This window comes from Agelaius phoeniceus, chromosome 7 (assembly GCF_051311805.1).
Source record: "Agelaius phoeniceus isolate bAgePho1 chromosome 7, bAgePho1.hap1, whole genome shotgun sequence".
Lineage (NCBI taxonomy): Eukaryota > Metazoa > Chordata > Aves > Passeriformes > Icteridae > Agelaius > Agelaius phoeniceus.
Window position 1 is genome coordinate 27,046,753 of NC_135271.1, and position 25,415 is coordinate 27,072,167.

At 48.5% G+C, this 25,415-nt stretch overlaps 1 protein-coding gene and 1 long non-coding RNA gene across 3 annotated transcripts; one reads left to right on the top strand and one right to left on the bottom strand.

The window, feature by feature from the left end:
• Window positions 1–8,916: 8,916 nt before the first annotated feature.
• LOC143694458 (uncharacterized) lies at window positions 8,917–19,371 on the bottom strand. The gene is made up of 3 exons (XR_013182944.1): window positions 19,238–19,371; window positions 10,569–10,715; window positions 8,917–9,886 (listed from the first exon to the last, which is right to left on the bottom strand). It is a non-coding gene; the product is annotated as an uncharacterized LOC143694458 (long non-coding RNA).
• A 1,625-nt stretch (window positions 19,372–20,996) lies between these two features.
• Window positions 20,997–23,482, top strand: NEUROD1 (neuronal differentiation 1). 2 transcript variants are annotated; one of them, XM_077181352.1, is made up of 2 exons: window positions 20,997–21,137; window positions 22,238–23,482. In XM_077181352.1, exon 2 carries the CDS (start codon window positions 22,247–22,249, stop codon window positions 23,339–23,341), a length of 1,095 nt encoding a protein of 364 aa, XP_077037467.1. In that variant the 5' UTR covers window positions 20,997–21,137; window positions 22,238–22,246; the 3' UTR covers window positions 23,342–23,482. The 2 variants fall into 2 exon arrangements, with proteins under 2 accessions (XP_077037467.1, XP_054492644.1); XM_054636669.2 differs by lacking the exon at window positions 20,997–21,137 and having other exon boundaries at window positions 22,232–23,482.
• Window positions 23,483–25,415: the final 1,933 nt, after the last annotated feature.

A 25,415-nucleotide genomic window follows, 5' to 3' on the forward strand; every position in this document is an offset into this window, starting at 1 on the left:
GCAGCAGCAGCAGCAGCCCAGGTGGTGTGTGGTGAGATGTGTATTTCTGGAGGACACAAACCCAGAGTCCTCCAGGGTAAAAGCTTTTGTTTTGCACAGCAGCTTGAGGAGAGGCATGCTGGAAAATTACAGGTGAACAGCCAGAGGAGCTGAGGTCAGGCACACATCATGTAAGTGCCCAAAGCAGCCCCAGAGCTGGGATTCATCCAACACCACAGACCCTGCACACAAAGGGCAGCAGCAGAAGCAAGGGCTGCTGATTGAGTCCAGTGAGAGTTCCTGAGAGCAGCCTCTGATGGCCAGGCTGCCTGAGACAGGGTGTACACACTGCCCCAGCCCCCTGCTCCAGCAGCACTGGGTGTTCCCCACACACCACCTCTTCCTTCCATTCAGCCTGGGGAAGGCATTGCCATGCTTGGTGCCTGGCAGCTGCTGCTGCCTCAAGGGACTTGGCAGCTTTGCCAGCCCAGCTCCTGAGGATGAAGCTAAACCAGGCTCAGATGTGTTTTCTGGGAGAGAGTGGGACAGCTGTGGGCAGGAGAGATGTACACAAGTCCCCAGGTGCTGGCCACATGACATCTGGTGACCGAGATGTCACCTGGAAGGTGACCACCAAGGTGATGCAAAAAATGCTTCTGAGACCCAATTATGCTCTACATGAAGGAGCCTGGGTGCCCCTTTGCCCTTTGCTGTTCACAGGGTGTAAGGCAGCCTCAGCTGTTCTTGAGCCCATCCCACTGGCAGCTGCAATTCACTGCCATAAGTCCATAAGGACAGATCAAATTGTGTTTTCTTCTTTTATGCTGTGCTCTTCCCTCAGTCATGGCTCACTGTTATCTCGTTTTGTTGGGAGAAATATTACATGCTTCAAGCACAGCACAGATAAAAGACTGAAACTTTTATTTTTAAGCTATAATAAACTAAATGTTTTGAGGAGGAAAACCAAAGGTAGTACTCTCACAGTGTATGGTTTTAAAGCAGAGCAGGCATACACCTCTTACAGGACGCATTACCCAAAATTTGCTTTAAGGGTTGTAGCTTTTCTACAAGGTTCAGCCAGAGCACAAAGCACAAAGAAAACATCTGGCCACAATCCTTTTGTGTACTTTAGTAGCCTGCAAATGAGATCTAGCATTTATATGTATTTATAAAGCAAAAATAATCAAAACAGCTTTCAAAATAAAGTTTTCTCTCAAAAACTTCTGGCAGCTCATCAGCAGCACTCAGACTGTGCTCTGTGTCTCACAGGGTCCACTCACTGAAGCTGCAATATCACCCACCTCAGGAAGTCAGGTTTTAGGTTATAGGTACACAGATAAGACAAAAGAAGGTTTTTAAAAAAAAATGATATGGGAAAAGAATGGTGCTGCAGTTAATAGAGTCATGCTCTGTAGAGATTCCCATCTGCCTTGGCACAGTCTGGAGGAGGCAAACACTGAAATCTGAGCCACACATACTTTAGTAAACTGCTTTGCTTCCAGCTCTGGTTAGGAGCATTGCATTCAAGTAAGAGTGAAGTCTTGAGGAGCAGGACATTTTAACACCACATTTCTCCTATTTATGTGGAATAGTTTATTAAAATCAGTTCAGTCATTGATATGTGCTGAGGTTGTTGACCATGGTATGAACCATGGGGCTAGGCCAGAAATTACCTTTAGGGGAAAAAAACCCAATAACAACCAGCAACATGAAAAAAAGCCCTTATATCCCACAGGTATTCATTTTGTAGGAGTAAGAGGCTGGACCTTCAATCCCAGTGAGGGTCTGTCAGCCAGCAGCTGCCAGAGCTGCTCCAACAGCTGAGGGTATCTCTCACACCCCATACAGGCACAGGACCTCCTACAGCATTTTCTTACATCTTCCATGGAAAACTTGGCATGAAGTGGAATCTTGAATGTCATGCTTTGGCAGGGGGATCACAACCTAGAGAGATGTTTTTGGGCCACAGTACCCAGGTATGCAGAAGGTCTAGAGAGGAGGATTTGGATATAGCTGTGCTTCCTGAGAGGATCATGCCACTGTATCCATCATCTGCCAGCCAGCCAAGCTTCCTCAGGGAGTGTTCATTTTGGCTCAGAATGGGATTATCCAATTCCCACTGTCTCCTTAATACAGACTATATATTAGAACATCTGTCATGGGAGAAGATTTAGTTCTTCCCTGTCAGTTTCTGCTCTGTGAGTTAGCTGGGTGCTAACGCCAGGTATTCTTTTAATTGTGCAGAAAGGTTTGCACCTTAATAATACTAAAATTATTTGTATATAGAATATTACCATGAGGTTCATGCTGAGGTCCTTCTCAAACTCTTTCTTGGTCATCTTTATTTAAATCTGAGTGCATACATTTTCTATTCAGTAACTACTAAGTAGTGGCTTAAGGCAAGTTTTTCTTCATTCACGATGAATCATACCTCTCAATATACAGGTCTCATTCAAAATGGGCTGAATCATTTTGGCTTTGCTATCTCAAATCTTTGTTCTCTATTAAAGATATATTTTTAATATGCTTTTCACCTTCTCAAATCTAAAAGCATGCAATCATTCCCAAAGATTACTTCCTTCCCCAATATTTTTAATAATTAGTTCAGTGGTATGAGTAGCAGTGTGTACAAAACAAGGTAAACACACAATCTGCCTGCACCCAAACTCACGTGGAGGTGCTGGCTGTCTCCAGAGCATCCCCAACCAAGACAGAGAGTAACAGCACCAGGAAAATGCAGAAGAACCTTGGCCATCTCAGGGCTCTTGCTGAGCAAGATCCTGGCAACATCCACTTTTATTGTCTGCTGAGTTGCTTGATTTGGGATGAGATAGGTATGCACAGGGTACACGGTGTACAAGTAACTATTGTTGCTTTTCTTCATGATATTTGTAGCTTTGCTTTCCTTTGCAAGGTCCAGCTTGCATCCAACTCTGTGAGAGAAAAACTGCCCTGAGAACAGGGAGTGTCCATCTCAAATCCACTGGGAAGACTAAATAAGACAATCTTGAAAATATGAAATAAATATGTACCTGTGCCTAACAGGTATATACCTCTCTGTGAATAAAACTAGTGAGCAAATTAAAACAACAACAACAAAACAAACCAACCAACCAAACAAACAAAAAACAACCAAACACTTCGTCCTGAGAAAAGTATTGGAATTAATTCTGAAAATATATTCTTAGAGAATAGTGCTCAAATCCTCCTAGAGTTTTCCCATGCCATGGTAAGGGAGTTTCAGCAGGAGTAACAGGATATCCAAGTGCATCTGTAAATTAATGACCTCCAGGTTACTGGGTACAGTATGAACCAAAATAACAGCTCAGGCAATGTTTGATGTTGGTTTTAAAGCAGATTTAAAATAAAAAATGGGGCACAGTACAGAAGAAGGGTTCAGCAGAACCATTTCAGTATGTCAGACAGACTACATTTTACTCTGTCCCCTCCCCGAAGACTGAGGACTTCTCTGAAATTTCCAGGGGAAAATCACATGTAATATAATCCCTTGGTAAAAAGGACAGACCTCATAGTGCAAAGGAAAACAAACTTTATTCTCCAGGTGAAGATTAAACAAAATTTTTTCTCTTAGGAAACATATCTAGTCTTCAAATATTAAGAAAAATAGGGAATAACAGCTACAATAAAAATAAACCAAGAAAACAAATAAAGGTACAAACATATTTTTCTTCTGGGGAAAAAAAAAAAAGTAAAATTCTGTTCAAATTATGAAGGGAATTTCCAGCCTTTTTCTTCCCCCTTTTTTTTTTTCTTTTGAGAGCTTGAGTATATAGTATATGGTGGTATATGGTATATGTTCCAATTTCTCCCATTCATGACTTGACAATGGCATCTCTTTTTTTTTCCTTTTGGCACATAATTCCCTCTTTCTGCCCCAAATCCAAAGTCAGCACATAAAATGAGCCTTTGTGAAGCAGCAGGTTGTGACAAGCAGCTCACTTTTACCTATCAAGACCAATGATGAAGGAAGCTCGCATGTTAAAAAGCATTAAAAAGCATTTGGACACATGTTAAAATGTGTCCAAAACTGATCCCATATGTTCTGAGGCTTCCACCACACAGAACCACCAAGTAAGAACATATTTTCCTGCCTAAGCTGACAATTTTTCCACATCAGCTTAGTGTCCCTGTTGCTTCAGCAGGAGCACATTCATTGTGCTCTTGTTTCTTCCATGCATGTGTGTTCACTGCAATTTGTCAGTACAGAATTGGTTTTTTGGAGTCTAAAACCTGAGCACTTTCCAGTGCCTGTAATAGTAGTCAGGCTCTAGGTCATGCTTATCATGTGTGGACCACCATTGCTTTGGGTCTTTAATACTGATTAACCAACCAAATAATAAATTAGATTGAGAGGGAAATCTTCGGGGAGGAAAGAACAGATTCAATTTAATTACAACAACGTATCTTGATTATTTCTTGTATTAATACTAAGATTCTGCACTTAAACAAGTAATCTTTGTCCTAATAATTAAGGTCATTTGTCCCTATGGGTTGTTTTCTGTCTGAACCAGAGTCTGGAGCTGTGCAGAGGTGGTGGCAGGGGGAGCAGAGACAGCTTTTCCTCACAGCCATGCAGGAATGCACCTCCTTCCCAACACAAAAACCTTTGCTGGGATCATGCCAGGATCACCTGCAGTGCCTTCCTTAATGCCATGAACACCTGTGAGGAGTCTCAGAGGGAAGGACAGTGGCCATGCCAAGCTTCTGGAGTCGGGAGGAAAACCTGGAGAGTCTCAGAGCAAAGCAATGGAATCCTGCAGTTCCTCTGGCACCCATGGATGGTGAACAGATGAACCCCACAGAAAAGCTGGAACAAACCAAAGTCCCATGACTATTTCTGTTCTCTCAGGCTGAAACACCCAAACACCACATCGTGCCTCTCCTCTGCCTCCACTCAGTCGAGGATCCCCTCAAGTGGGTGAGTGCATGTAAAACACATCAAAGCATTTCAGGTATTCCCATAAAGCCTACCCTGCTGTTCCATTGAAAGCTGGGCACACCTCCAGCTATCCTTGCTCCTTCAAGAAGAGGATGGACTCCATGATCTCTCGAGGTCCTTTCTGGAGCTTCCCCTCTGTGCTGATGCTTATAATTACAGGACCTTGCCTGTGTTTGCACTTCTTCACTTGAATGATGCTTATGCATTCTGAAAGGAAACTGCACCATGAATGCAGCTGTGTCGTTGTTGTTGCTATTCCAGTTCTTATTATTCGCTTAAGAACTGCTGAAAATGGGTTGTACATTCTCAGGAATGTGAATAAAGTTTTTTCTCTGGGACCTCGACGACGGCCCAAGCATATCGGCAAATGGAGGAGGAGTAAACGAGTCACCGCAGAGAAACAGCAGCAGAAAAATACGAACCTGTTAGCTGCAGCACCACCAAGTGTCAGCAGTGAAAACACCACGTATCGGGAAAATACCCGATTTCTACAGGAATTGCAGGGGCAAATATTTTTAACCAGCTCCTTGGCATCTAAATGAAGACAGTTTAATTTTGAAAACTTTTGAAAATCAATTTTAAAATTTTTCAGTGTCAAAGAAACCTCTAAGGCTTCTTCCAAGTGCCCAGATCCATTATGTTCTGCCAAGGTAATATCAGTATTTCAGGAAATAAAATATATTTCCAATTAACAAGGGAATCATTTGAATAGAAATTTAGATTTAAAACTTCTCAACAATTCAAATGGGTTTGTGTTTGTTAACTATGCAGGCACAAGCACATCCCCAAGCCCTCAGCTGCTGCCATAAGCTGCAAGGTGTGCAGGAGTCACTGCCTCCAGCACGGGCAGGGATCTGCTCTGTGTTACAGGGACAGACACAGCACATGGCAGCTGCCGGTGGAGGCTGCTTCAGAGAAAATCCTTCTCTTTTCTGGCAGTGTTATGGTATTACACATGTGTCAGAGATACAGCTTACAGTAGATGTACCTCCTCTCTGTGCATGAGAGAGCCCAAAGGCACCTGCTAGTCGAGCTCATCTCCTCTGGCCACACGCTGACATTGCCGGGCTTTTCCCTCTCCACAGGAGGTGGAGCATGGCCAGCGGCTCCAAAGGAGAGGTACCTGCCTCTGCCTCTGCCCTGCCAGCAGCTGTCAGGGACTGCATGTCAGTGACACCACTGCTTTTATTTTTCAGGGTATAGTAAGCAAAGAATAGAACCGATGACTTTTTTTGTTTCCAAGCATTGTTAGATTCTCAGTCCCTTACTGCTAGCATTTATCTAAGGTGCCTTTACAGACTTCCCAACAAACCAAAGAAATATCCTTCCACTCTTTTGAGATTGTTTTTCTGATCCAAAATTAAAATCTTCAGCAGGAATGAAGAAACAAAGAAACTTTCACAGCCCGTCTATTTCCATGGCACATTTTGGAAGCAAAGCACTGTCTATTGTTTCATGATTTTCATTTCCTAATTTGTCTTGCCTGGCTGCAGCTTCACACTGCTGTTCCTGCCAGTGCCAGTACTGCACACTCCCCTGCTGAGCATCTCTCCCTTGGCAGAGTGGGAGAAGGCAGAGCATCCTGTTACCACGGCTTCCCAGCCAGTGCTGGGCTGGGGACTGCTCTGCCTGCCACAGGAGGACATCCCTGTCCTTCTGATTAGTTATGTCACCTTCTGAAACAGGACACAGCCTCCCAAGTCTCTTGTGCAAGTCTGAAAACATTATCGTAGCTCATGGCAATGGAAAGGAGAGCATTGAGGGCAAACTCCCATCCCAAGATGCTGTGGCCAAGCAAGATGAGCTGGAAACCACTGTACTCAGCACTTTTCTTGGGGTGTCCAGCCCATGGATGTCCACCAGAGCCTGGAAATCCCCAGCCCCCTCTGATCTTTGTGTGTGTGTGTGCTTTCTGGACGTGCATTCCCCGTCCTGCTTTTCAGAGACAGTTCTGGCTGGATGTGTCAGCATCTTGGCCTGGCTGAGAGGCAGGGGGAGAGTTCTCTCTCTCCTTTATCTTCTGATACTCCTTACCATAACCATCCTGATGGTGATTTGCTTCAAGCGCAGCCACATTCACGTTCCCTCCTCCAAGAGATGCCAGTTTTCTTGGTGATTTGCACAAGGACAAGGCCCTGTGGCTGCGGAGAGCCCCCGGTGAGCAGCGGGCAGCCCCACCGCGGAGCCACAGCGAGCCCTGCGGCATCCTGGTACCCAGACACCACCTGCTGCCCGAAAGCTTAAACTCTTTAAATGCAGCATTGCAGATCCCCAGCTAACTGCAACTGGCGTCATCTGATAGTCTGAGGTAACCTACAAATCTTAACTTGCTTCTGCAGAATTTCCAACCTTAACACTAGCCCTTATCAAAGCCCAGAAACTCATGGGTACTTTGAAGTATATCACATCCATCAGTACTAGCCCTGTGTGCACTTTGAAATGCATGGCACTGCTCTCTACTCTGGAACTAGAGCCTTTAAATAGATAAGATAAACTGTTGCTAAAATGACTCCAAAATTTAAAATATTACATTAGCTTCTCCTAACTTCCTAACTTGGTATTTATTTATATGGCTACCCAAAACCAAATCTGGACCCTAACTCCCAGGAGAGCTATCCAAAATTTCAGGTGAAACCTTCATTTTGTACCACAGTTTCTGCTCTCTGAAGAGACCTTGCAAGAACACGTAACCTGATCCTGCAGTCCTAGTTGTCTCATATTCCCCTAAAGCCTTCACAAAAGCAGAGTAACACCACTCCTGTGTGAAAATTAAGAATAAGGCACCAGATTCATGAGGCCAGTCCCCAATGATCTCATGCAACTTTGCCAAACACTGCAGGGGAGATCCATCCGTGAACCCTACTGTGCTAACTCCTTGTGCTATGCTTACTCTTGGACTTCTAAAAAGCTCAAGATCACCTACAATTCCTGTAAAATAGAAATTTTACAACATTCAAACACAGCCTTGAATTTACCTCAGAGCATCCTACTGATAGGAGAGAGAAATGTGCTTGTCAGTATTTCGTGCCCCCTTAGTTCTACCTGTAAGTGTAAGCCCATAAGGGGGAACACAAGACTTAGGTGGAAATTAATAATAAAGGTATTCAATTATTTTCCTATGTGACTGTTTGGGAGGACATCTCAAGTCATCACAGGAAACCTGCTGAGATCTGATTTTCCAGAACTTGTCCTGAACTGGTTAAACCCGTCCCAAACCCAGTTATTCGGATTTCCTGTGACTTTGTCCAGCCGCCAGGCAGTGAGCTGGCAGTCCGGGAAGGGCTCAGAGACCCGAGGCCGGAGGGGCCCGGCCGGCGGAGCCTCCCAAGGGGCGGCGAGTGCCCCCTGCCCGGGAGGGGGAGCTGCGCGCCCGCTGCTGCCCGGCTCCGCTCCCGTTCTGCCCCGGCTCCGCTCCCGTTCCTGCCCCGGCTCCGCTCCCGTTCCTGCCCCGGCTCCGCTCCCGTTCTGTCCCGGCTCCTCTCCCTGTCCTGCCCCGGCTCCGCTCCCGTTCCTGCCCCGGCTCCGCTCCCGTTCTGCCCCGGCTCCGCTCCCGTTCTGCCCCGGCTCCGCTCCCGTTCCTGCCCCGGCTCCGCTCCCGTTCTGCCCCGGCTCCGCTCCCGTTCCTGCCCCGGCTCCGCTCCCGTTCTGCCCCGGCTCCGCTCCCGTTCCTGCCCCGGCTCCGCTCCCATCCTTTCCCCAGCTCCGCTCCCGTTCCTGCCCCAGCTCCGCTCCCGTTCTCTCCCGGCTCCTCTCCCTCTCCTCTCCCGGCTCCTCTCCCTGTCCTGCCCCGGCTCCTCTCCCATCCTTTCCCCAGCTCCGCTCCCGTTCCTACCCCGGCTCCTCTCCCTCTCCTGCCCCGGCTCCTCTCCCTCTCGTCTCCCGGCTCCTCTCCCGTTCTGCCCCGGCTCCGCTCCCGTTCCTTCCCCGGCTCCTCTCCCTCTCATCTCCCGGCTCCTCTCCCTGTCCTGCCCCGGCTCCTCTCCCGTCCTTTCCCCGGCTCCTCTCCCTCTCCTCTCCCGGCTCCTCTCCCTCTCCTGCCCCGGCTCCGTGCCCTCCGGCCCCGCACCGCTCCCGGGAGGCGGCTGCAGCGGGCAGGAGCCCCAGTTTAAACACACCGTAATTCTCTAAATCCTAATGTGACCGCTGTGTGTCGGTTCGTGACTCTGCAGTAATTAGCTGTGCTGCACGAAGCGCTGCGGGCCGAGAGCTACAGAGATCGGGAGCCTGTCCCTGTCCCTGCGCCTTCAGCCAGTGGCACGGCTGAGTGCGACCAGAAGTAAAGCAGCAGGTGAATAACACTGAAAATACAAATTTCAGTTTAGAATTACCCGAAAAATAAAGGGAAATACAGTGAGGGAAACGGAAACCTATGCAATTTGCACACAATGATAGCAAAGAAACAAACTGTGATATTGAAATGTGAGGAAAACAGCGCAAATTCATCTAAAAATATGACACTGATCATTTTCAAGATGTACAGTATATGAAGTACAAGATGCCGAAGTGGTTTACTAAACTCTACATTCAGGTGCAACGCCACAACTAAATACTAAAACCACAGGCAAAAATAATATTTTAAAAATCTCTAGAAAATGAAGGATAAATTTGAAGCGTGTTTAAGTATTTCATCGAGGCATACATAAATTAACATATTTTAAATGAAGCCAAGAAGGAAGCTAGAAGATATCTTCCCGGAGCACAGAGAAAACCCCAAACAATAATAGGTAGCACATAAAAAATGAGTAACAGATGGACCGACTGGAGGATTGTGCTTAATGTAATTAACATTAGCACTTACTGGTAACGGTTAATGGTCCTATACCATCGCACCTCCCAAAACAAAGCCTGATCAGGGACGCATCAAAAGACACGAAGTGAACCCTGAGGCATAAGTGCCATTTAGATCGTGTTGAAGACATTGTCATCAATCTTCACGAGAAGTAACAGCTATTGGAGAGAAAGAGATTGTGAGCAAGTTTCCATCTTGTAATCTCTACATTTTCTTAAGTAGCTAGACTTTTCCCAAAATATATTATATATGGCTAATTTCTTCTCATGTCTGTGCTGCTAAATCTGAAAGACTTACATCTCTTCAGCTGTCATTTAATAGTGGGAACCTATCTGAAAGCACCATTCTGCATTTTAAGACAGGAGTCTTAAATTTACTGAAATTCTTCAAGAATCCAAAGAAAGATTTAGTATATACCAGATAAGTGTTTAAAAGGTGGAAATGTTCATGTCACTAGAAAATCCTTTGCATTTTTTATTAAAGTCTGAAAAAAGTTTCCACATGAAGTTGCTAAAGTGCCTTTTTTTCAGTCACGATTGTAGTTCTATTCAAAATAACTTTTAATGATCTGATTGTTCATTCAGAAAACAGAAAACATTAAACAATAATTATATAAGAAAGACCCTTTTTGCTCATAAGATCTTGTATTTGAAAGCTTATCAGTGTTGTAGGACTTGAGAAAATGACAATGTGCTTTGCTAGGCAAACCCAGATGGCATTCACTGGGTGCTGTGGTTGGTTTCCTTTTAGCCTCTTCTTCATCATGTTTGAGAACAAAATGAAAAAAAAACCCAAAGCCTTAAGTCCTTCCTAAAAGCAAATACTACGGAGGAGAGATACCTTTCGGATTATTTCGTGTTCACAAGCACAGAGCCGGTTTGTGAATCTGCTTTTTTTGCCTTCTCCCTGCAGGACAGGTTCTTCAGTGCCATCTCCTGGTGGGCACGACCGGCGGGAACCGACTGTGGAGCCGAGCCACATGTAGGGCTGAGAAGACGAAATGTCAAAATAGGTATTTGTTTTTGTCGATTTATTTAACAGAGTGACACAATCTAGCGGCAGATAATTTTTTTTGTGTGTATGAATAGTATAATTTGCACCATGCTTTGTAATCCTCCAGTACACACATATATACATATATATGAAATATATTTTATATATTTTATATATATATATATATGAAATTACTTTTATGGAAATAAATGGAGCACACAGAGCATTACTTCTTCATGTCTAGAATATGGGAGAAAGATTTTTTTTTCAAATAAATGCAAATGTGAAGATAGGGGGTTTTTGTGATTTTTGTTTGTTTGGGGGTTTTGGGTTTTTTTTGTTTGGTTGGTTTTTGTGGTTTTGTTTGTTTGTTTGTTTGTTGGTTTGGGGTTTTTTTGAGGGGAGTTAGCTTTCTTATTTTGATCATCTAATGACAATTTGCTCTATTGGGTACCCAATAAAAGGACATCCCCATCTTCTCTGCGACAAAAACCGGGCAATTTTTGCAAAGGAGAAGAGAGTCACTGTCATTATCATCACTTTATTGCTGACTTTACAGCAACCCCTCTGTGCCATTTTCAATTATATATATGCTGAGCTGGACTGAGGACAGAGGTGGAGAAAAACAAACTAGTGCTCAGACCCAGCTGCAATTCCAGAGCAGGACAGAGCACCCACAGACAGAACCCTCAACTGTGTGAGCATGGCATTGTCCTGGATGACAGGCAGAGGGGCTTGCTGAGGATACAGCAGGAACTGCTGTCAGCTCCCACGGCCCCTGCAGATCATGGAGCACAGCAGCACCCTCTGCACATTTTAATTGTGCAAGGCAACTGGCAGCTGGTGTAAGTTGGAGATATTCTTCATCTTCTCTAATTTATTTTGGAAGTTGATTGGGAATGCAGGAGGCAAATGAGCACAGAAATGGCTCTAAGTTACCTTGTTCCACATCCTCCCCCACTCCTCCCACTCATCTGCACAGCTCTGCCCCCATGGCCATCCATCTCTCCACCACAGCAGTAATACACACAAATGAACTTCCAGCAGGTGCTCCATTTCTTCTCTGTCGCTTGTAGGAAGCAAAATATCTGATCAATTATTTTTTGCTTCCTTTAATATTCTAATGTCTGTATGTCACTAAAGGCTTGTTTTCAGTCTCTTGTAAACTACCTCACCATAATGGTCAAGAGTATTACCTCTAGTTTGCATCACAATGCAAAGAAATTGAGGTATGTTCTCTCTTTAACTGGAAACAAAACAAAGCAAAGCCTTGCTTAAGTTGCATTTAGCATAAAGTCTATTTAACAATTTCAATCCTTTGTAAAAAGAACTCATAGAAAATACTAAATCTTTTTCTCAAATAAATGTTAGCCCTAAGGTTGTTAGAAGCAGCTTCTGATGGTTGATGCATGAAGTCCTGTGCCACTAGAGATGGACACTGAATGCCTCCTTCTCTGAGTCTGATATGGTCTCTTTTCTGTTTCTTTCCAAATATTGCTGTGAATCCTTTTACAGAATTCCCCCCAACCTGGTCTTATAGAACATCAGTATTTGGCTGGATATTTTCTTACTAGTATGGTTGCTGACTAAAACAATTCTATTGGACAGATAAACAAAAGCTGCCATCTCTTCAAACTGAAAATGTAGATCTAAGCAGGATTGTGTGTCTGTTCTTCGGGGTGAGGAGCACAGGTGACACATTGGGGTTAACTTGGAGTGAGACTGAAACACATTGCAGATGGACAATGCAATGGGTAGGATGACATGGGCTTAAGCCATCCAGGGAGACTTCAGCTTCACTGAAAACCCCTCAGGGATCGTTTTTTCCATTTTCCATCATTTTTCCAAACAGGGATAGGCAGGACTTCCCTTCTGCCACTCCTACAAAGCTAAAAATCAGGAAAAGGACAAAATACTGTAAATGTAATGTGATCCCATAGTGGGCCAGATCAAAGGTCCATGTAGCCTGGTAATGGTGTTTTCAGCAGGTCCATCCCAGATTGTTTAAAAGGAGCAGAAAACAGTGCAGTGCCACCAGTCATGATGGCTCAATGCAGAACCAACCACATTGCAGCAGAAAAAGTGAGGGTCTCCATCTATTCCTTTCCCCCTCTCTCCCTGTCCTTATTCTCTCCTGGCTGTGTGCTTCTGCTTCTTATCCTGCATGTGTGAAGGTGTTTGTCAGGTCTTCAAAGAGCCAATGTAGCCAGTTCAGTGACAAAAGAGTTTTCTAAACTGAGTCCCACAGACACCAGATCTGTATCAGAGGATGGAGCAGATTCCACCAACAAGAGCAAAGGAAAGAGAGCAATAGAGCAGTAGGCAGAGGGGGTGAACCTTCTCCCCCTGAGCAGCATCAAGCTGTTAGGTTTCCCCAGCTGCACAGGTGACCCCCTGCCCTGCAGTGGCCTTTACTGAGCCCTCAAGTGCTACACGCACGGACACTGTCACCCTCGGGCTCCTGTCCTCAGCCCTTAACCCGGGGGTGGGAACACAGCAGTGCTGCCCAGCCCTGGCCAGGCTGACTCCTCACTACTGCTCCCTCCTGTTCACAGCTCCCAGGTGGCTGCTCCCAGCACCTACTGAATGAGCTGCCCCAAACTTGCAACAGAAAATTGGAAATCAAGGTCATCCAAGAAACTTATAACTACTTGTGGATCTATAGTAGAAGAAGTGGACTATAAATTACTTGAGATAGAGTAAACCTGACACCAGCTGAAATTGCCAACTCTTTTCAAAAATAAATCATTTTACAAGTACAAATCTATCAGAAGTAGAAATTCTTGCTGTTGTGAACCTTGACCCACCCCGTTTAAAAGAAAACCCAAACAAAACCAAACAACCTGCTGACAGTTGCTTCTCAATTCTGGACAACTGCAACCTTTAAATTAATTTTGGAAAGAATATGTAGTCATTCTCTTTACTGATAGTTTTACAGAGCATCAGTCTACCTAGAGATGACATGGATACAGAAGAACCACAGATGATAGTTTGAAATAAATATTTTAAAATACATCTTAATGTTCTACTCTGTATTTCTGCTTCCACCAATGCTTTTTAAAAGTCAGTTTTAAAAATGCTAGATCTTATTCTTCATTGTCTTGTCATTGGTTTTGAGCTTTTTTGTGTTGTCAAAAAGATTCTGTAAATAACACAGCATGAAGTCTGAAGATAAACATACAGAAATACAAAAATCATAGATTTCTCCCCTACTTCACATGGGAAATTGTCAACTACAGATCTGCAGGACAAGTGAAGAGTGAGCAGGTGAGAATTCCCCACTCCTGCTGGAAGGAGAAGTTAACACCCCCAATCAGCAGTGACCCCACTCTGCAAAGCAGTGGAGAGCAGGGTTATTCTCTTGTTCAAGTGAACATCAACAACTGGATGCTCTAGCAAACTGACAATAGACTACTAAGAAAGGGCCAGATGCTCTTATCCATTTGCAAGGGTGAAGAGGGACAAAATGAGCAAATATTTATATTATCATAGTGGCATGTAACTGGAGCTCAGTTGTAGAGAAAACAGTGATTTACAAGCGTGTTCCTCCTCTCTTGGGAATGCACATAAACCAAGCAAAAGTTCAGCACTGAGAAAAAAACTGACAGAAGGACTAAGCCAGATGAGAGAGCTACAGGTTTTTAGGACACACTGGGCATACATCTCTGGGCTCAGATGATGATTTGCAAAGAGAAATGTTTTCCTGGGCACGAGTCATCACAAATTAACAGGAAAGAGAAGTGAGTGTGCATTGTGGCTCACAGCCTCAGTCCCAGGACCCCAGAAATACTCCCACCCAGAACTTTGGGCTAAAGCTCAGCATTAAGGGTGTCTCTCTGCAAGATTACTCCAGCCAGAACATCCTTAACTGTTGCATCACTGCCTGCCTGTGCCAGAACTCCACTACAGCCAGCCTTTCTCCAAAGGGTGCCTGACAGGCTACAGTGTGGAGACCATCCCTTGCCCACACCTCTCCCACAGTCACTTAGAGTCACGACCATCAGTTCTCTGACACTGAGAACCTCAACAAGGCTTGCATTTTCTCTCCTGAAATATCACAGAAAGGTTATTTTGCATAAGAATTTACGATAAAATATTTTGGGGTTTGGACATATTTTTGATCCTCATGGACATTTGCCTTTGAAAGTCCTTGGAATATGATTGCAGTTTATTTATGTCTAGGTTGTGCTTGGTTTCAGCCCTAGGGCCTTGACATATCCCTACCTTCTGTAGGTGAATTTTAAGATTTCCCCCAGACAATGAAGGGCAATAAAATCACACTCTGCAGGAAGTGATATAAGAGCAAAAGTGCTTTTTTGGATGACGAGATACCATCTTTTCTGTGGATCTTTGCAGTGAAAGAGGGCAAACAAAGTGTGCTATCTAATGCTTATCCTGTCCTTTGTGGATTAGAAGTTGAGACACCTTCTCAAGAAACAAAGAGGACCATCATGTCAGTGTAGTTTTGGGATAATCACACCCACAGCTGGGATAGTTAATGTCCCAGGAGCATCTCTGGGAAGCAGTCACATGTGGTGACACACACTCTTAGGCATCTACACAATGTTGTGAGCTAACAGTGACAGTCATGGGGGTGAAAAGGGAGCAGTAACAGGAACAGCAGAGGAAGGCAATCCCTCAAAATGTGGTGATGTGTATAACTCAGAATATCCTCATATACACTTACAGTGCTTAGCAAGAGCTTCAGCTGTGGAAGTTACACTGCTCTGTGATGGGAAATGATTCTCCTTCGTGCCCAGCTCACTGTGGAGCACTTAAAGCACAGATCCAGGTGTGAACTCACTCCAAGAGGTAAAAACAAAGCCGCATTACGTAATAAGATTTAATGATTATTTGAATCTCTTTTTCCATCCCTGTGGATCATTGATTTAACCTTTCTTGTTTTGTTCTCAGGATATTGCTTAAACAAGTAACCCTGTTCTGAGATTAATCAGGACCATTTTTGTGTATAACCCTTTAAGAGCGTTTTGGCTTTAACTTTCTTCAATAAGGGAACACTAACAGAAGCAGTAGCTTTGCTAGGAAGTGCAAAATGCTGGCAAAATGTTCAGATTGGATGGCCATAGGGAACAAACACATAAGCTTTTATGTGCACAGCCTGGGGTTCAACTGCTATTTTCTCTCAGAGGAAAACAAAAGCAGACCTTTTAAAGCCACCACTAAGGAGATTTCTATTTAGAGAATATGCAATAACTCATATTGAGACAAGATTTTAATCTCAGCAAAGCTTTGGATAATCTGCTGGCACCTGTGTTTGATGCTCTTCCACCCCATTGCACTGCTTAGACTGAGGCCAAAGGCCAGATCCTGCAAGTGTGTTTGTGGCAATCTGTGCTTAAGTGAGGGAGTTTTGTCAGAAAGGAAACAAAGACTTGTCAGGATCTGCCCTGGAAAGTATCACCTGTAAGGAAATGACACCAGTGTCATCATCTTTTATACTCCTCTGGAGCTTCATATCCTTTTTAACAAGCCCTGCACCAACTGACATTGTTTGTTGTGGCAAATATCATTCCAATGCCTTGTGCTGTCTTGCTTGAGGACACAGTGTGAAGTATAGACCACTCAGTCTGAGGCAACCTGAGGAAAAAGGTAATATCTAGGATGGTTTTAGAAAGAATTGGGAAAGATTTTTCACATGTAGATCTCAGCTGCTGGAGGCTGTGCATCAGCCTGTGTGTGATCTAGAGAGATTTTTAAGAGATGTCAGGATACAAGCAAGTGGGGATGGGCTTGATACTGCGTAGATACCATTAGAGATGCTGTGGAGTCTTCTTGCTGCTGAGGCCTCTGCATCCAACTGAGATGTGAGCTCCAGTTAACAAGTGTGATGTTTGTACAAATTCAGCCTCTGCAGCTCAAGGAAAGAGAAAGAAATGTACAAAATAAAAATGGGCTTGGGTTTGATAATTTGGGCACACAGTGAATGATGCTGTAAAAGGGCATAGGAAAGAAAAGAAAAAAAAATCTACATTGATGTATCTTATATAGATACATGTATCTTTCATCCCCTTTAAAATGAGCATTATTCACTTGAAAGGGTTAAAAATAACATCAGATTTCTCTCCTTCTTTGATGCTGTGATTCATGTGTCCCATTTTAAAGTCTACACCCTGTGAAGAGGAGTGCATTATCAAGGAAAGAGCCTTGCCAGGGACAGAAGGTAATTTCCCGTAGCAGGTGCGTACAGCAGGTGGTACACAGTGTACCTGCAACAAAAAGGTAGATTTAGGCTAAGATTTTATTTAATATGGAAAACTTATTGCATCCTGAGCCACTACTGGGGATGTGCCAAAAATCGTGTCTGCAGCATGATTTATTACGTGAAAATACCACCGAACTAATCAGTGGAGTTACTAATTAATACAAATCTGCATTTTTGCATAAGCAATTAGTGCAAAGAGAGTGCAATGAAAGAGGAAGTTTGACTCATTTAATCTCAGTGTCTATTCAAGCGGAAAGACCCACTAGGGCAAGGCACTAGGATCTACATTTGGATTTTTTTTCCTTTTGATTAGTTAAAGGAACTAAAAGGTCAAATTATCAATATTTAATTCAAATGGAAATGCATTTGTTCAGGAGGAAAGAAAACACTTTATTTAAACAAGGTGGGACTCTGGGGGTAAATGCCTGGATCAAAAATAATTAGGTTTTGCAGTTACAACAGCATCTAAATCCCTTCTGATAAGAATGCTTTTTCCTAATAACAGAGGTGGTTTGACACCGATAGCAGAGAGCTGACGCTATTTAAACTGTAGCTCAGGAGGTAGCAGGCCTACCAATACAATTTAGACATTTGCTTTAATGGTACGTACTTCTCTGATTTGTTTTTTTTAATCAATTTGAATTATATTTTAAATCTATTGTTATTTCATAATTGTGTGCACTTGACTAAAAGAGTAATTTAAAAAGATGATAATTAAACCTTGGTGGTGATGTATTTTCCATTAACTAAATAGAAGTTTACATTTATAGAATTAAAATAACAACAGCATTTATCTAGCAGAGAAAGGCTCAATAACATTAATACACTGAGTTTTAAGGGGGGAAAGAGCAGAAAAGGCACCTTAATCAGCCGTACCAATTTTGGAGCCCAGATGTACACTGTATCCTGGAGAGACGCTCCGAAGTGCGGAGCGGTCTCACCCCGGTGGCCCCGCACCGGTACCGGAGCGGCTCCTTCAGGGCGCTGTTCTCCCTCGGTGATTCCCGAGCCACGGCAGCCGGGGCAGGCCGGCCACGGCTCGGGGTGATCCGGGCGGTGGGGCTGCCCTCCCCTCCCGTCCCCTCCTCTCGCCGCGGCCTTTGGGAGCGGGCGAGCGGGGCAGCACCGCGGGCAGACCCGAGCCGGCCCTTCCGAGCCCGATCCCCGCGCCGGGGCGGCTCCGGCCCGCGGTGCCATGCGGTGGGGAGGGACAGACGGACAGGGACAGCGGGGAGAGACGTTTTCCCGTCTCTGTTTTTTGAATCAGGATAACCTTCTTGTTTCGCGTGTGTGCCTCTCTGGAGAGGGAGAACGGGAAACCTGGCAGCGAAAGGAGAGCCCGAGCAGCCCGGGCTACCCGGGCAGTAAATCATTCGCTCAATTATAAGCGCGGCTTCCTCTCTCCAATAGCTCCAAGCTATTTGGGGAGGCATCTTTTCCCCGCACTCTCGCAGGTGCAATATGAATCAATTATCTTAATTAAGATAATGCCGCAAACCCAAGAGATTTCATCGGGAGCGGATTTCGCGCTCCGGACAACTGTAAGGCGTTTCCAGAGCGCTGCCTCCCCCCGCAGCGAGCCCCCCTCCCGCCCGGCTGGGACAGGGCTCGGCCCCGGCGGCGGCCCCGGGAGCGCCTCCTGCCAGGGCCCGGAGGCGGCAGCTGAGGCGGGAGCGGGGGCAGCCGGACGGACGGACGGACGGACGGAGCTTTGTTGGGACGCGTGCGGTTCGCGTGCCGCGCCGCGGGAGGAGGGGAGGGGGGCGGGCAGCCAGCTAGGGAGGGAGGGAGGGATGGAGGGCAGAAAGGAAAAAGAAAAGGAAAAGGGAAGGAAAAGAAAAAAAAAAAAGAAAAAGAAAAATAAAGGGGAAAGGAAAAGAAAAGACAAAAGGAAAAAAATTTTTAAATCATTAAAAAACAATAGGGAGAGAAAAGAAAATCAAAGGATTCGGGAGGAAAAATAAACAGAAGCCGAATTAGAGGCCAGATGGAGAAGGAGGAGTCTGTAGGTCAGGGAGAAAAAAATAGGCACGCTTGGAGCGATAAAATCAAGCGGCTGGGGGAAGAGGAGGAACAGGGAAGGTGGGAAACTGGAGCCGTTGAGCCAAGGGACGGCCCGAGTAGGGGAGGCAGAGCCGGCCGCCTGCGAGAGCGGGAGGAGAAGCAGTGCCGAAGCCGCGGGAAGAGCGGGAAGGATGAAGGAAGGCGGAACGACGGCAGAGAGCCCCGGCGCCCCCGCAGCGCAGCGCTCGTCCCCGGCCCCGACGGGCGGCACCGGAGCAGCGCCTCGTACCTGCGGGCCCGGCTCCTCCACGGCCACCGGCACCCTCGTCAGTCACCGACCGGGACGGGACGAGCCGGGCTCGGCGGGTTTAAGCCCCTCTGTCCGACTGCCCGCCTCTTTATTTGTCTCTTTAGTTACCTGCCAATCGACAACGTGTTGATTTTATCTTGCTCCCAGGGAGGATGACTGTGTTCATCACACTCAGAAGCACATGAGCACCCCAAAGTTCTCACCGCTCCCCGAGATGCAGTTTTCTGCCAGTGCCCTCCTCCCAATATTCTTGCCTAGTGTTTCCCCAGCGCCCCAAATTCCCGGGTGTATTCCCAGACAGACCCATTCAAAGGAACATTTTCCAGTAATCTAGACAGGGCTGGACCAGACCCATCTCTTTCCTGCGCTTTCCAAACCTGTTCGAACCTCCAAAACTCGTCCGTTCCAGCAGCGCGGCCGCCCCAGCAGCTCCCGTTTATGGGGTCGCGCTCTCTCGGGGGCTGCCGGCCCGGCGGGAGGCCCGGCCCAGCCGCCCAGGGTACGGGCATGGTCCGGACCCCGGCCCGGGGGCGCCTCTGTGGCCGGAGCAGGCTCGCCATGGCAGGGGCCATCCATCGGAGGGTCGGCGCCGGCGCTTCCCTCCCCGCGGTGCCCCAGGGAAGGGCCGCAGCCGCGGGGACCCGAGGGCGCCCCGCTCCAGCCGCAGCCGCCGGACCTGGTGGCACACACCGCGCTGCTGGCCCTCGCTTCCCACCGGGAACCGGCCAAATTCCACACAACAAAAAGTAGCCGGTTGCCCTCTGTATTTGATTACCGAGAAGGCGAACATCCCCGGAGTCCCCTCCTGCTGCCCCGGGCTATGTAGGTCACCAACAGGAGAGAAACATTTTAGAAATAACCCGACCTGGAAAATTATCTTCCAGATCCATCTCCTCAGGGCGGAACGATTTGTTTCGCATTTAAAGCCTCAAGAGGTGAAAATAATTTTATTTTTATTGAATAAATATTCGGATAACGCTTGCCGGTAGCACAACTATCATGCGAGGGGGTTACATCCCTCCTCAAAACGCATCCCTAAGGTTTGGCGGCGTTTGCAAACTCCGCCGAGACGTTTAGAGACTCTAAAGCCGCCCCACTCGGCGTCTTTCTTCCAAACTTTCCGTTAACCGGCAGTATTCCCCCCGAAAACCCGGGAAAAGCGAGCCGGCGCTTACTCCAGGCGTTAGGACACAGCGGCAGGTGTGTGTGTGTGCGTGTGTGTGTGTGTGTGTCACAGCCCCGGGATGTCCGTTTTCCACAACACCGGCGCAAACCAGGGAAAGAGGAGGGGGCCTGTGGCGGCCAGAGAGCGACAAGGACGGGGACCGGGAGTCTCGGGTGGCCACAGGCGCGCGTGAGGAGATGTAACGGGGGGGGCGGCGGGAACCCTCGGTGGCCGCACCCCAGAACAATGGGAACAATGGGGCTCCGCGGGCCGGCGGCAGGGCGGCGGCGGGCGCGGAGCGGTGCGGAGCGGCGCGGTGGCGGTGGCGGTGGCATTGGTGACAGATGGCGCGGCCCGCGGGTCAGCGCGGGCGTGGCGGCTCCGCGGGCGGGCGCGCGGCCGCATACAAATAAGGGGCGTCACGTGGGGGGGGCGCCGCGCGCCTGACGTGGGCGGCCATATGGCGCGTGCCACCGGGCGGGGCGGGGCGCGGGGCGGGGCGCAGGCGCGCGGGGCGCGGCGGGCGCGCGCGGCCCGGGTCCCGGTGCCGGCCCCCCGGCGCGCATCCTCCGTCCCGCTATATAACGGGGGGAGCCCGGCGCCGGGCAACCTCGGGAAATAAACGCCACTCGCACACACGCGCGGCGCCCTCGCACGGAGAGCTGTGCCGGGGTTATGAGACCGTCACCGCGCAGGAGAGGCTGAGCGACGGAGGTAACGGGAAACCGTGTTTTACCCCCGCGGGAAAAGGGTTCGCGGCGGCTGCCGGGGTGGGAGAGGACCCTGCGACGTCGGGGCGGACGGGATATGCCTCTGCCGGAACGGCTTCAGATTTTATTGTCGCTTGCGGTCGTTCCTGCTGGTGTGTGCGGGCACACCTGTATCCATCCATACACACGTACGTGTGTGAATACATTTATATATGTATATATGTAAATGTGTATGTGCGTCCATGCACACATTTAAATCCGTTTTTACAGACGCATATTACATATGTTAATGTGCTTCCATCGATGCACCTCCGAACTTTCGGCTCCCCTTCCTCCGCGGAGCGCGATCGCCGCGGTCCCAGCGCAGGCTGTGCCCCGGCGGCCGTGCGGCATTGTTCCTTCCCGGTGTGCCCGACGCTACCGGGGAGCGATCGCAACCCCGCACGGGAAGCGGGGAACCGATGCTCGTTTGCAACAGAGGGGACGACGGAGACGGGAAGCCGGGGCCAGTCCCGCACCTGTTACTGCAAGGGCAGGGGCAGGGCAGGGGCCGCGCAGCCCAGTGACAGTCCTGCAGACGAAGGCGGCACCGGGGAGCAGGTGCTCGGTGCCCGCTGGGGCGGCACAAGCCCCACGCAAGGAGGCGGCAAGGGGGAACCGCGGAGAGCGGCGGGGACAGGCGTCACAGGCGCCATCCGTCCCTGCAGGTGCCCTGTGTGTGCATGTGTCCTCCTTCTCCCTTCCCTTATTCGGTAAAAATGTTTGAGGATTTTTTTTTTCCGAAGCAAAACAAAACAAAACAACCCACGCTTGGTCCGCTTGCTTCGTGCCGCCCGGGCTGGCTCCCGCACGCATAATCTGCTTATATTCCCCGCTAATATCGGCGAGTTACATAATGGTATTTGAACATATGTCAACTTAATTACAAGGCAGAAACGCGGAGACAATTAAAAGTTTGCCCTGGCACGGTGGGGAATCCAGGGCTTCCCTCGGGAGGGGGCGGCGGGACCGGGGAGCGAAGTGCGGGCAACTTCTCCCCGCGGGTGGCCACGGTCGCTGCTCCTGGTGCTGACACGTCTCTCTTCTGTCTCCTCCGCCATGCAGAGGCTCACCATGACCAAGTCGTACAGCGAGAGCGGGCTGATGGGCGAGCCCCAGCCGCAGGGCCCCCCGAGCTGGACGGACGAGTGCCTCAGCTCCCAGGACGAGGAGCACGAGGTGGACAAGAAGGAGGAGGACCTGGAGGGTCTGCACGCCGAGGCCGAGGAGGACTCCCTGCGGAACGGAGAGGAGGAGGACGAGGAGGACGACTTGGACGAAGAGGAGGAGGAAGAGGAGGAGGAGGAAGACGACGACCAGAAGCCCAAGAGGCGGGGCCCCAAGAAGAAGAAGATGACCAAGGCGCGCATGGAGCGCTTCAAGCTGCGGCGCATGAAGGCCAACGCCCGGGAGCGCAACCGCATGCACGGGCTGAACGCGGCCCTGGACAACCTGCGCAAGGTGGTGCCCTGCTACTCCAAGACGCAGAAGCTCTCCAAGATCGAGACCCTGCGCCTGGCCAAGAACTACATCTGGGCGCTCTCCGAGATCCTCCGCTCGGGCAAGAGCCCGGACCTGGTGTCCTTCGTGCAGACCCTCTGCAAGGGCCTGTCGCAGCCCACCACCAACTTGGTGGCCGGCTGCCTGCAGCTCAACCCGCGGACTTTCCTCCCCGAGCAGAGCCAGGAGGTGCCGCCGCACGTGGCGGCGGCGGCGGCGGGCGCGCCCTTCCCGGCGCATCCCTACCCCTACCAGTCGCCGGGCCTGCCCAGCCCGCCCTACGGCACCATGGACAGCTCCCACCTCTTCCACCTCAAGCCGCCGCACGCCTACGGCGCCGCGCTGGAGCCCTTCTTCGAGAGCGGGCTGGCGGAGGGCGCCAGCCCCGCCTTCGACGGGCCGCTCAGCCCGCCCCTCAGCGTGAACGGCAACTTCTCCTTCAAGCACGAGCCGGCCGCCGACTTCGACAAGAGCTACGCCTTCTCCATGCACTACCCCGCCGCAGCCGCCGCCGCCGCCGCGCTGGCCGCCGCGCCCGCCCACGCCGCCATCTTCCCGCCCGCCGCCTCCCGCTGCGAGATCCCGGTGGACGGGCTGGCGCCCTACGAGGGCCACCCGCACCACGAGCGCGTCCTCAGCGCCCAGCTCAACGCCATCTTCCACGACTGAGCCTCCCCGCGCCGCTGGGAGGGCCGGGAGCCGCGCCCGCCGCCCGCCACCGCCTTGTTTACAGCGGGCGGCCCGGCGGGTCCCGCCGCCGCCCCGGGCCCCCGCTCACCCGCTGTCCTTGCTGCCGCTCCGCGGAGCGACGCTGTAAATTGGGATAGGGGCATCGGGATCGCGTCAATTACCTGATCGGGATAACAAAATCACAAGCAATAATTAGGATCTATGCAATTTTTAAACTAGCGATGGGCCAATTACAAAATATATATGAAATCTATATTTTTCAACCAACGTTTTACTACTTGTTACCTTTCCCATGCTGAATTATTTTGTTGTGATTTTGTACAGAATTTTTAATGACTTTTTATAACGTGAATTTCCTATTTTAAACCATGCAGCTTCATCAATTTTTATACATATTGGAAAGGTAGAATTATATCTAATTTATACAAAATGATTTAACTAATTTAAACCAGCAGAAAAGTGCTTAGAGAAGTTATGTTGCCTTAGCACTTATTTCCTTTTCAAATAGATGAAGAAGAAAAAAAAATGCACAATCCGGGCAATTTCTTTCCTATCCAAGTCTCTTTTTCCATTCTTTTTCTTTTTTCTTTATTTCTTTTTCCTTTACCCCGTACAATAAGAACCAGATCCCCTAGGTCTTGAGAAGATATAAGAAGGATAGACTTATTTTCTATTAAAACATATCATTTCAACACATTACTTGCACAAACTTGTATATAAAGATTATAAGCAAATGCCAACACCCTTTTTAAATCGAAAGCTGCTTGACTATCACATACAATTTGCACTGTTTCTTTTTAGTCTTTGAACCCCTTGGCATTCCGTGGTTTTTGGTTTGTTGGATTTTTTGTTTGTTTTGGTTTTGGTTTGTTTTTTTTTTTAAGATAACTTGAAGATGTTAATGTTTCCAGGCGCTATAAATGCATGATTTTATACATGTTCACACAATCCGTGGTTGTCATATGCTCATCTTATAAATCTGAACCGAAATCTAATCAGGTTGTTAAAGTCGGGCTATATACCTATTGTAGTCGATTAGTACGGTAGCTTGAAACAAATTCAAACCATTTAATCCGTAATTAGAACAATAGCTATTGCATGTACAATGCAGTCCAGAATAAGTGCTGTTTGAAATGTAACGCTGGTTCAACTGGAATCAAATCTGTACTGTAATTTTGTTTGTAATCCTGTATATTATGGTGTAATGCACACTGGGATTTTAGAAAAAAAAAAAACATCCATCCTTTGGCAACAGCATAGTATTGAACATTTGGTCGAATGTTGCATTTTTCCTTAAATGTGATTTTTTTTCTTAGTGTAAGTAATTCCTATGGGATTATTGTTTTATTCGGATAGCTCATGAAAGGTGCAACACTTATTATTTGTAGAATAAAATTGGTCTAAAAAAACGGACACGGATTCTTTACTTACCTTGAGAAGCACTCGGGTCGCGGGGGCGGCGGCGTTCGTTTGTTTACCGCGAACCCGGCTATTTGCAATGCTGATTTGTTGAATCAGGGGAGCGGGGCCGGAGCGCAGTTCGCTGGGAGCTGCGGCTGCCGGTGCGGGCTGCGCTGGGCTCCGCACCCGCCCGGGCGGCTCAGCCCGGCCCTGCCGCCCGCGGCTCTCCCCGCCGGCCCCGGGGTGTCCGCAGCCGGCCCGGGGGTGTCCGCAGCCGGCCCCAGCCCCGGCGTGTCCGCAGCCGGCCCGGGGGTGTCCGCAGCCGGCCCCAGCCCCGGGGTGTCCGCAGCCAGCCCCGGGTGTCCGCAGCCGGCCCCAGCCCCGGGTGTCCGCAGCCAGCCCCGGGTGTCCGCAGCCGGCCCCAGCCCCGGGTGTCCGCAGCCAGCCCCGGCCGGGACCCGCACACCCGGAGCGGGCGCTTCGGCCCCGGCGCTTGGGCAGCAGGTGCGCCTTCCCCCCGGCAAGGCAGACCTGGACCCGCGCTATCGATTTATCGTCCCTTCATCTTCCCAGACGGGAAACGTATTCCTTTAATCTTCACTGATTATTCTGAGGTTTAAGAAAGCCGGAGACACAACCTGCGGGAGAGCAA